The sequence below is a fragment of the Antennarius striatus genome, chromosome 18 (assembly GCF_040054535.1).
Source record: "Antennarius striatus isolate MH-2024 chromosome 18, ASM4005453v1, whole genome shotgun sequence".
Lineage (NCBI taxonomy): Eukaryota > Metazoa > Chordata > Actinopteri > Lophiiformes > Antennariidae > Antennarius > Antennarius striatus.
In genome coordinates, this window is record NC_090793.1 from 5,927,683 (window position 1) to 5,940,084 (window position 12,402).

The 12,402-nt window shown below is 41.3% G+C and overlaps 1 protein-coding gene and 1 long non-coding RNA gene across 2 annotated transcripts; one reads left to right on the top strand and one right to left on the bottom strand.

The window, feature by feature from the left end:
* Positions 1 to 6,558: 6,558 nt before the first annotated feature.
* On the top strand, positions 6,559 to 9,980 carry LOC137612797 (uncharacterized). The gene is made up of 4 exons (XR_011038874.1): positions 6,559 to 6,622; positions 6,988 to 7,061; positions 7,897 to 7,968; positions 8,179 to 9,980. It is a non-coding gene; the product is annotated as an uncharacterized lncRNA (long non-coding RNA).
* A 295-nt stretch (positions 9,981 to 10,275) lies between these two features.
* Positions 10,276 to 12,049, bottom strand: tmem275a (transmembrane protein 275a). The gene is made up of 2 exons (XM_068341668.1): positions 11,939 to 12,049; positions 10,276 to 11,022 (listed from the first exon to the last, which is right to left on the bottom strand). The coding sequence occupies exon 2, from the start codon at positions 10,936 to 10,938 to the stop codon at positions 10,324 to 10,326; it is 615 nt and encodes a 204-aa protein (XP_068197769.1). The 5' UTR covers positions 10,939 to 11,022; positions 11,939 to 12,049; the 3' UTR covers positions 10,276 to 10,323.
* Positions 12,050 to 12,402: the final 353 nt, after the last annotated feature.

Below are 12,402 nucleotides of genomic sequence, written 5' to 3' on the forward strand. Positions count from 1 at the left end.
GAACACGGGGGCCCCCCAAGGATGTGTATGGAGCCCCCTCCTCTTCACTCTGCTGATCCACTACTGCACACCAACTTCCAGCTCCAACCTCTTCATAAAGTCTCAACAACTATGAGACAGCCTACAGAAATGAGATGAGCCGCCTGGCTATGTGGTACAAGGACAACAATCTCCATGTGAATGTGGAGAAGACGGAGATTTTTGTGGACTTCAGGAGAGCATGCACCCAGCATGTTCCACTAACCATTGACGGTGCTACAGTGGAAAGGGTCAGCAGTACCAAGTTCCTGGGTGTGCACATCTCTGAAAACGTGTCCTGGAGCCGCAACACTGTATCACTGGCCAAAGCAGCCCAACAACACCTCTACTTCCTCTGCAAACTGTGAAGAGCAAGAGCCCCACCCCATCATGCTCACTTTCTACAGACACACCATCGAGAGCATCCTGACCAGCTGCATCAAAGCACGGTACGGCACCTGGACCGTTTCCTGCCGCAAAACCCTGCAGTGCATCGTGAGAGCAGCTGAAAAGATCACTGGTGTCTCTCTTCCTTCCCTCACAGACATTTATAACACCCGCCTCACCCACAGAGCCATCAGGATTGCAGGTGATCCCACCCACCCCTCTAACAGCCTTTTCAGCCTGCTGCCATCAAGGAGGAGACCGCAGAGCTATGATGCAGAGGAGACCACAGGCCAAAACCAGCAGGCTCAAGGACAGTTTCTTTCACCAGGCAGTCAGGAGGCTCAACTCCCTCCCTGCTATGACCCCTGCCACAGCCTTGAACTCTACCCTCACCCTGCCCCCCCCCCCCCACACACACACACACACACATCACCTGGCAACCTCTATATATCTCCGCCCATCAACTCAGGGACTGTGCACATGTCATTTTCCCCTTATGGGATTAGAGGGTGTATAGAGATGTTTACCGTCCTTTTGTCTTTTGTCTCATACTTTGTGTTGTACTGCCTGAGTTGTACTGCCTTAGTTGTATTGCCTGTGTTGTACTGTCTGTTGCACTGTAGGTCTGATAGGACTGCAATTTCATATGTGCTGTATGTCTTGCATATATGGTACATTTGACAATAAAGTTGACTTAAACTTTGACTTTGACTTTTATTTTACAATAGAATACAGCGTGTTATATAAAACCAATGGTTCAAGTGAAAGGACAAACAGAATGGTTGCACAGACATGACACACACAACTGTGGGCTCAGTGAGGATTTACAGCTCCTAAGGAGATTATGTTTTATTACAGATGTCATCAGTGGTTGTAATCCACTTCAGCTGGCCTTGTTAGCTGACTACTTACACAAGAAACACACAGTATGGAAAACAGAACACTCAAAATAAGTAAATTACCAATATGAAATGACAAATCCCTGATCCCTGCATCAGCTGACAAGATATCCATGATTACATTGCATTTTTTGAGTAACTTACACAAGCTCTGCAACTATTATACAGGTAGTCCTCAGCCTACAAACACATTTGGTTTCAAGAGATTGTTCATAACCTAAAATATTCTTAAGTATTTATTTTTTAACTTTTAATCAATCAACTTTTATTTATAAAGTGCATAATCACATAATCATACATCTAAAGCAATTTTACAGACAAACAAACCCAATAGAACCCTTTGGAGCAAGTGTAAGCGACAGCGCCGGGGAAAATACTCCATTATTAAGGAAGAAACTCTGGGCAGGACCCAGATTCTGGAGGGTGGCCATTCGCCTTGACTGGTTTGGTGGAAAAGGTATACAATGGAGGTAGGGACAGTGCAAGGGAGAGAGAGAGTGGCAGATAGGGCAGATAGAGTTGCTGTCTAAAGTTTAGGTCCAGCCGCTGAGGTGGGGGCAGGATTTTCACGCTGCATGCACTGACTCCTGGATTCTTGTCTTCTATGCTTGTTCTTCATCTGCCAAGTAGAATCGCATAGAGAGACGGGTTACCAAAAGTCCTGATCCTCAGAAGAGTCCTGGGAGGGTGATACAATTCAAGAGGGAGCCTCACATTTTATGTGATCATGAGGATATTGAATTTTATTCTAGATTTCTGAGTAGGTTCTCTTATTCTAGATTTTATCATCAGCCAATGTAAGGATGTGAGGACAGGAGAGATGTACTCTCTTCTCCCAGTTCAAGTCAGTAAGTGGGCAGTTGTACTCTGAGCTAATTGGAAAATCCTAAGAGGAGCTTCAACAGCCTGATAGTAAGGCATCTGCAGTAATCTAATCTAAAAGTAACAAAGGCACAAATTACTTTTCTGCATCTTTAAAGGACACAAAATCTCTAATTTTAGCAATGTTTTGTAAATGTAAGAGGGCTGTCCGAGACAAAGACACAGTTAAAGGATAGATTCTGATCAAAAATAACTCCCAAGTTCCATATGTCGCTACTAGAGTTCCATCCATGAACTCTAGCGTGATAGTTCACTTTTATGTTTTGATTTAAAATTCATTATTAAGTTATTTTAAAAGTCAGCAAAATGTTTATAGCTTTTGTGAGCCAAGGTTTACACAATACTCTGCCCAAATTTAAAGGAAATGCCTTTGGTAGAAATGAGACAACACTGTGACTACATTTAACAGAAATCGCAATGACAAAGTCAAAGACAACTTTATTGTCAAATACATGCACGACATACAGCACAGATGAAATTACAGTCCTTTCAGACCAAAAAAAAAAACACACGAAAAAAAACACTCTAGCGGGAGAGAGAGCAGCTGCAGGTGCACGCGCTGCCATCCTATCCCAAATAGGTTTGTTGCAATGAAACCAAACAGAACCCTCCAGAGCAAGCATAAACCACAAGATTAAAAAATATGAGGAAATTCGTTTCAGATAGAAAAGTTTCAGAAATAAAACATGGACAAAAAAAAAAGCTCTTTGCAGCTTTTCGTACATCTTAGCTGTTACATAAGAGGCTTAGAAATCTGTATTTATCTTGGCACCAACATGTGTGCAATGTTGCATTTAGAGCAGCAACTGTTATCATGTTTTCCTCTTTCCATTCTAAGAAATATACTGAGTTCATGTCCATTACACACTGTCATACTTTGGTTTCAGTCCATTTGTTCTTTTTTCAGCTTTGCTGGAAAACAGTGACTATGAGATCAACATAAACCACTGAAGTCAGAGCTCTAGATTTTATGTTCCCAAACCCAGAAACAGAAAATCCAGAAACTGTGCATTAAAGTGCCTCATCTGACGGTATTAAACTGAATCTCCACTGGATGTCCCAAGTTGGTTTGAGGAAGTAGACGTAAAACAATTGACAGTTATGGCTGTCAGGGGTTTGTCACACAATCATGTGCTTCATCCAGAGGAACAATCAAACCTGGAAAAGGGAGAGAACCATGCATGGGGACAATACCAACGCTGTCTCCTGCAGGCCCCAAGCCACATAAAGACCTGATTATTCCTCCCCCCCTGCCTTGTTGGCTAGCCTTGCATAGTGGGCAGTGTACTCAGTATTTCCCTTATTCTGCTGATCAGTGGGGACTCTAGTTTTCGTGAGGGCACAGCAATTTAAAGGGTGCTGTTGTTTTACAGAGCCACTGTGGGAAAGTCATTAAAGTGTAAAGCACCTCTCTCTTTTATTTCTTTCTAAAAGACTCCTGGAAGAGGCGTCCACCAAGGCAGTGGATGTTAATGAGTGCTGACACAGTCCAGCCATCCCCTTTGTCACGTGTGTGCTGATAGCCACTGCCATGGCAAATGGACTCTCTGCTATAAAATCGGCATGACGCACAACAAGAAGGGTTTCCTCTTCTTCACAGGTGGCCTGTGTCTACCATCCAACGATTGAAATAGGGCTTTTCTTCTCAATCAGAAAAGGAGATTTAAGGCCATGTGGTGGGTATTCTCTCATGTGTTCCAAAGATCAGTCCGGTCATTACTTATGTACAGCAGACTTCATGAAAGTCTGATTCATATGGTTGCTGAAATGATGCCTTAACTCTCTAGAAACATTTTCTCCATGATGTATCCTCTTGTTTTCTGTATCATATATTTAAGTGCTGCACTTGAATATAGCTGGTGTGCAGGTAAATACAAAGCCTACCAGTCAAGTGACCCAAACGATATGCTATCATGACAGCAATACAAAACCACAAAGAGAGACATCAGTATGTGTTTGCAAAATGGCACAGTAGTGATTTGCACTGTATGGTAATGTCAGAAGTTCGCTTTTGCTGTAAAAACAGCTCATGTGAATTCTGCTTGTGCAACTTCTAGTGCTGCACAAAAAGTGATCAGAGTGATAGGAATGATTAACAGGTAAACTATGCTCATATGACAACAGTGCAGTAAGAAGATGGTGCAGAATTAGCTGCCATTTAAGTCTAATGTGTGATTCCTATTTGAAAGCTACATTTGAATGTGGAGCACCAAACCAGTCTGAAGCAGTCTACTGTGGGGAAGTGTTCTTCATTCATTGTCTCTTTAGTGCTTTGAAAAACCATCTGCTGGAAACAAGTGGTACTACATGTTGTTTACCAAGTCTTAACACCTTCTGCCAGGGATGTGTCTGTGTTTGTTTGTGTGTCTATATGTGTACACAACATACCGTAGATAGATAGATAGATAGATAGATAGATAGATAGATAGATAGATAGATAGATAGATAGATAGATAGATAGATAGATAGATAGATAGATAGATAGATAGATAGATAGGTAGGTAGGTAGGTAGGTAGGTAGGTAGGTAGGTAGGTAGGTAGGTAGGTAGGTAGGTAGGTAGATAGATAGATAGATAGATAGATAGATAGATACATACATACATACATACATACATACATACATATACATACATACATATATACAGTACATATTAACATACATACATACATACATACATACATACATACATACATACATATACATACATACATATATACAGTACATATAAACATACATACATATATTACATGCATACATACTGCAGATGGATACATAGATGGATGAATAGATGGATAGGTAGATGGCACAGATTTGATAGAAAAGCAAAATTGTGATGGTCAGCCAAGGAGCAATGATGCATGTGAGGAATGAAGGCTGGCCCATGTAGTCCAACAAATGAGTTACTTTGGTTCACCTTGCTGAAGAAAATGCTGGCTCCAATAAAAGAGTGTCAAAACACATTGTGCATCACGGTTTGTTGCCAGCAATATTTATGTTAGCATGCAAACTGGACCATGGAATATAGGACAAAGGTGGTTTGCTCTCATGAATATTTCTTTTACATCATTTGGGCTATTGGGTGGGTCAACGCACAACAAAAACATGTGTAACTCTCTTCAGACATGTTGACTGCACTGGAATGTTTGAACAGTTGTCATCTTTAAATAATGGCACGTCTACTTTTGCCTTGTCTATTGATTTACTTGGTTAAAATTGGACCAATGGGGAAAGAAAAACATTGAGAGAACCTGCAAAACACCCACGGTAGTAAACAGAAACCAGTCAAAGCTAGAACAGGTAATCAGACATAGCTAAAGCAACAGTGATTTTTTTTCCTAACAACTCAAAATAGAAAAATTGATTTGACCGCTCTGCATAGCTGTTCATGTCATTCTAGGTCCTGGTGATCAGAATGTACTTTTTTTGCTGCCCGTGGAAAACAACTGTGATCCTCTCTCTTTACACTGCAGTGTATGTTTCCTTTTTCCGGGGCCCACATATAGACTGGTAAAAAGCAAGGTTACGCAACAGCCTGGTCATTTGAAAAAACTGCCATTTACTGAGGGTGAAAGGAGGACCCATTGTCAACTTTCATTAGTATGCAGAGCCCTGTGGCAATACAACTAGGGCCCTTGGTGGGTCTGATCAAGACCTTATACATGTTTACCTCATTTTCTTTAGGATGTTTTATTCAACTCGATGCCCTCGGACTTCCACAGTCAAGGACAACAATAGAAACAGCCCAGTCCTAAGGGCCGAGACCTGTGCATGCATGGTACACAAAGAACTAAAACACTTTTATCTTTACTTAGAATTTGTTTTCTGATTAAATTATGTGTTTTAATGTACTCAGAAGCCAATCAAGAGTAAACACTTCTCTTGCAGGGTTTCAGGGAGGGCATGAAATATGTTCTCACCAAAGCAATGACGCAATAACCAGTGGTGGACATGCAGTTGATAACAACAAATCACTGGCAGTTCTCCAGCACTAAATGAGTCAGTACTTTTGTTCTGGCAAAACAATATGTAACCTTGTTTTCCACCTGGAGAAATGGTGATGGAAGGAGAATTTGACACCCATTGTCATCTGAATCTGCAGTACATGCAGGTAACCAACTGTTCTGGTACAATGTAGCCCAGACACACAGATTCACCCCACTTCAGTGCATCCTATCTGTCCTCCCTCCCAATTCCTACTATGGAAGCGGCGTGAACTGGGTTGGGGTTATATAACCACTATCTGCTGTCACAGTTCTTCAGCAGCTCGTCTTCCCCTAATCTTTTCAGCTTGATTACACCCTCCAACCCCCTCCCTTGCCGACGCATTCAACTCAGAATGTTCTCACACACAAGCACATTCATGCTGGAGCACGTGAACTGAGCATCAGATCTGCCACACTCCGGTTCAAAGCAGATGCAATACTTGGGGTTGCAGGTGCGTGTGTATTTCTATGGCTGCAGCAGTGTTTTGTCAGTATGCTGCACCTTGACATGGACATGCATCTAAGAATGGATGCCCATTTTTTTATTTCCACCATATCTCAGCATTTCAAACAATCAGTCTCAGGAAATGAAGCTTGAATTATTGTGAACAGGAGAAATGCTGCAATCTGTTCAAAGAGGTCAACAAGAAGGAACTTCACACTGTTAATCTTTCTCATCAGTTGTTGTGTAACAAAGTGGGACTGAAATTGTTTTTACAATTATAAAAGTGTAAAATGAAAATACAGTTTAACAAAAAAGACACACTTCGTTACTTGTTTACGTGTCAATTTTTTGTCCTGGTCTTGTTTGCTCAAGAACAAAATTGTGGCTGATAACCAGGTGTATTGGCAGCTACTGTTCATCCACGCCAAAATGTTGGACTGGAAAGAGTTGAGTATCATTACCCGCAAGTTGACATGAAACAGACACAACAGATAAAAATACATTATTTTAGCAATTCCGCATGTCTGTTTGCCAGTGCTACGTAACAGCCATTCTAACTATAGGAAGGAAAGGCCTAAAGATGATGCAAGCCTGTGTTTTTTCCATTGCAAAGCTTATAAAAATGGATTTAATGCAACTGTGATGAGAGAGGGACACATAAATGTTCAAAGGGTAAAGGCCTTTCGTTTGTTCCCTTTTTTGTGACACGTAAACTAAACTGCACTGGATGTTTGTGGCCTTACCTTTGCTCACTCTGAGTATAAACATTCACTGCGGCACATGGTTTGCCTGCAAGACCTGTTGCGATAAATGTTCGGCCTACAGTGGGCTTAACATTTAGCCTCTCACATAGAAAGATCTCTGCATTGTTATTTAAAGGCTACCTAGGAAAGTAGGAGGGCAACGATATGTGCTCTGTCATTATCTCACAAGCACATGATAGGTATTCAACATGATATACCCATAATAACGCAGCAGCAATTTGAGCTACTGTCTGTCACATTTTTCACATCGATATAAAAGCTTAAAAGAAACATGATCCAGATGACTGACATTTTCTGCAGGTATGTCATGGTGCTGAGCAGACAGCAACAAGTCTTCAGTGATTTTGCATACCTGTAAACGACATACAGTTCTCCTTACTCCCAAAACATAATCTGCAGCATCATTACTGTATTTCTTGTGCAGTCCTGGCTAAAGAAAGAGTTTGGTTGTGATCTGCTGACATCTATTGGCTTAATGTAAAACATCACATAATATACAGCTTCTCTAGTATTTCAGATATGTAGCTCTGACATCCTCTAATGGTGAAGCTCAGGAACGCATATGGCACAGATGTTAATCTATGGTCAGGTAAAAATTGTTGAATTTAATACATCCATTTTGTGAGACTACTTCTCTTATGTATGGTTAGGGGGGCTGCAGCCTATCCCAACTGATTTTGGGATAGGCTGGATGTGTATCCAGACCAAATTCATTCACCTTTATTCATTCATTCATGCATTTGTTCATTATTTCATTCATTTACCATACGGCTTCCTCTGCTTCCTCCTCTGGTCACAGGGGTTGCTGGAGCCTATTCCAGCTGACTTAAGGGCATTAGACGGAGATGCTCCAGACATGCTGCCAGCGCATCGCGATCGGTTAGTTGATTGTTTGATTAATATGTCGGCAGAAAATCCAAATTTAAGATGTGCAGTATTTCATCCTTTTATATCACTATACAGTGCATTAAATATAAAGTATTTAATTACTGAATTAGAATCTGAATTTTGTAAACAAAATGCTAAATTGAATTTGATTCTAAGCAGCAGACAAATAATTTGCAGCATTGGATGTGATACTGAAAGCAGCCTTGCCTAAGGAGTGTGTGTGTGTTGTTCTGTGGAGATTACTGCAGCATAACGCCAACATTTGGTTTTAGGAGAACACTTTTTTCTACGCACATATAGTGAAGTATGTACACTTTTTTATTTTCTTTTAAGAAGTTATGGAAGAGTTTTTATCATTCTTGAAATCCACTGTTTTTGTAAAGAAGCTCGTGTACAAACAAATGTGATTATACAAGATTGGATCGACCTTCAGATTTCAATATACAGTACTTAACAATTCCATGTGGAAATTTATTCATTTCATTTCATAATGACACTGCATCAATGTGGCAAGGACGTGGTGTCATACCACACATGCATAATAAGCAAGAACACCTTGTACTGAAAGAGGTTTTTATTCATTATACTGTATTTTAAAGAATTTACGTTCAGATAAATTGCTTTTAAAGTAATAGAATTTTAATCTTCACAAAAATATTCAATCCTTTACATTTTCCAGATTTTTTGCATAAATGCTACACAAATAAAAACACAGAGATAACAACAACACTTCACAACAGGGCATTTGCATTTCCATGAGTCAGAGCTCTGAACATGCAAAATGAATGATCATTGCTGTCAGAGGGAAAGCTGTTCCCTTTGAGAACCTGCATCACAAATAATAAACACTTATTCTGGAAAGGTAATGCTCTGGTTGCTAGCCCGTGGGCTTGTTTGTAGGTCGCTCTCCTGCTCTTCTGTTACACATTTCTGACATGGAACACAGGAGCCATTTGCATGCATTAAACATCTACAGAAACAAAACACTGTAAGCTTTCCTATATACTGTATATAAATCCAGAGCTTTCTGAAGAATAACACCATTGTGCACTTCTATTATAGCCCTCATTAATTTGATAACTCAGTCTAAGGCAACTTTCCTTTTAAAGGAAATCAGGGTTTGAATGTCTTGTTCAACCAGTCACATTCATAACTGACAAGAGGACATCACAGTGATGGGGGACAAATATATTTTTTGCAATCTGCGGGTCCAGTGATGGTCAGCTTCTGCATTACATTGCATGTAGTCATGGAAACAATGAAAATTGTGAGCTTTAAACTTTGATTTTCAATGGGTTTTGAATGAATGTGGCAAGAAAATTAATATTCGCTTTTCAGTAATGAGACTGTCAAATTACAGGAATAAAGTTTCAATAATTCAAGACTGTAAGCAATTGCATGAAAATACATTATAACACTGCACTGTATGCACCATTGTTCACATCAAATGTATTGGCTGAGACAGTTTGTCATCATTTACTTGTGGGAATGATTGGAGGTACAAAAACTACAATCACAGGGGAAGAGTATTTTTGGACCCATGTGACCTATAATATTTTATGGCCCCATAGCAAGTTCAGGTCTGAGAACAGCAAACACAATCCCAAATAACACTACACACATACCTGCACAGTTCACCAGTGACCTTCCATATTCAGTCTTTGAGCTTTGACAGCAAATAAATAATGACATTTTTCAGGCGAGCCCCTCGAGTCACTGTTGAAGACTGAGGTTTCCTTAAGCCAGAATAACATCGAAAGGTTTCAGATGTTTAAAGTCTCTATAATGCCCCACGTTAAAAACAAACACCTGCAAGGAAAAAAAGCAAGAAACCGGTAGGAATCTCTATTCCCAAACCTATATTCCACAAATGCTTTTTGATGTTTCAACTTTGCATGCTGGCTACACAGTGAGAAAATTGAAAGCATACTGTTGACAACTTATCACCACCAGAAATATGGCACACATTAGAGGACACAATCACACTTGGTAATCCCTCAGCCCGGACGGGTATTTACACTGCTGGCACTCCAACCTTGGAAGACTTTCTGTGCTGCTAGGTGACCACCTCTTCACCTGGTAGGTTGAGCCTCACCTCCCCTCCAGCAGCCGTGGAGGCTGAGAAGACCGCGTTGGCTGAAACAGAAGAAGTGCCATTAGCTTCCATCATGGTGAAGAGTTTGCAGGACCCTGGTGGGGCTACATCAGGGACTTCCTTTTCTGGGCTGGACGCCTGAGATGATTCAGGGGATGATGTGGGGCTGAGCTGAACAGCTGTGGTATCCTGCAGCGTATGTTCGCTGGTTTCAATTTCAAACGCTGCCCCACCGGCCAGCCCGCCATGTCCCATCAACCCCATGCCCCTGCCATCCACCTTGGATCTTCGAGAGCTGTTGGGAGGGGGGAGACGGCTGCACACGCAACAGGCTCCGAAAAAGAAAAAGGCCACCAGCAGTAGGATTGGTCCGATGATGATTGGGGGGTTGGCAGAAGGCATCAGTGTGCTGAAGGCAAACGCTCCCACCAGGGTGATGTTGAGTCCGGCCAGCATGATGCACAGACCGCAGGCACAGCAGAGCGCTGGAGAGGGCAAGCCAGGAGGGCGAGACTTCCTCCTCTTCTTATGGACCTCATTTTTAGGTACTGGGGTGTTTCTCTCTGTGATGACCATGTCTTCACCTCTTTCTTTTCCTGTATGTTATCAAATCTCCTTGTGACAATGTTCAAATAGTTTCAATGCCGGGTACATGTTTGTCTGTAAATAAGAAAAACAATATGACTTTAAGGGTTTTTATTTACTCTTAGTCACAGACATGAAAGAAAAGCAAACACCATTACTTCTCTTGTTTTGTGCATTGGTGTCACTGGTGGTGATCATGATGATAAGTGGTCTTCTTCAGAGGGGTCTGTGTAATCCATCAAAATGTTCTAAACAGGCATCACTCTGATACTCCCAACAAATACAAGGAGAGGTTGTGGACTGACATATGATGATAAACATTCATTAACCTGCACATAAAAAACACTGGGTATTATTTTGTTTCTGACTGCTGATGGCACTAGAAACTTGTCCCACATGTGTGAAGGGACCACAGGATAATGCTCACAACTTATACTTGAAAAATTAACTATATTTTAAAAACATTTTTATTCTCTTAACACAAACCCTTGTGTAACTAGGGTAGGTAGAAAACAAAGTTACGATTCAAATAAGCAGTTGTGAGGCATTTGCTGCACCATGAAATTGGAATTTGACTATTCATATGAATTACATGACAGCTGAGTCTCAGTATAATCGAGGCGAATGCACCCGGTGACACCGAGCCTGCTTCTTCATATTTCACCATGATTAATCCGACTCACTCTATATATTGTCACGTTTTGTGAAATAAAGTGTGAGCTATCGCTGTAGTCGCTTCATTCGCGCCAGCTGTATGCCACTGGGGGAAGGCAATTCATTATTTAGCGGCAATCAAATAAGCCCAGTCAACCCAGCATGTCACCCATTGAGGAGCAAACGGCGCAAAAGAAGACAGAGGGTGTGGACAGGATGGGTTTTTTGACTGTGTGCATCAGTGAAATCTATGAACACATGTATATATATATTTGTTGGATGTCCTCTGTATGAATATTTGTATCCTGTTAAATGTAACATAAAGAAAAGATCTTACCCTTTACGTCGGTACATTGTCGGTCTTTGCATTGCTTCATCAGTAGATTTTCACGGAGATTCCCCGTCTAATTACCGGGCGTAATTATGAAAGGTTGCGCTTTAAAAAAAGAAACACCAAACGATGGGATTTCATGCTTCTAACAGAGGAGCATAAGTCATGAAAACCATTCAGTCAGTGGCGCACAAAGCGAGGCGACCCAACCCTCTGAGGGATGTGAAATCCTAGGGGAGAGGGAAGATCACTTAGGTGAGGTGGCTTTGCCTCTGAGATGGCACACGGACGTATCACAGCGCGCTGCTTCTGAGCCGTACCGAGACGCACGTAGCACCTGACGGAGACGAAAGAGCAGCGTCAAAATACCAGAGGTCTTTCAGGCTGACGGCGAGAATTCATATTTCATTATGTCACATTTGATCTGGAGCGCACAACGACCTTCGTCTTTCGACCCCTGCATGCGACCG

Excerpts from the sequence above, each read along its gene's own strand:
- tmem275a (XM_068341668.1), bottom strand. The coding sequence starts at position 10,938 with ATGGTCATCACAGAGAGAAACACCCCAGTACCTAAAAATGAGGTCCAT.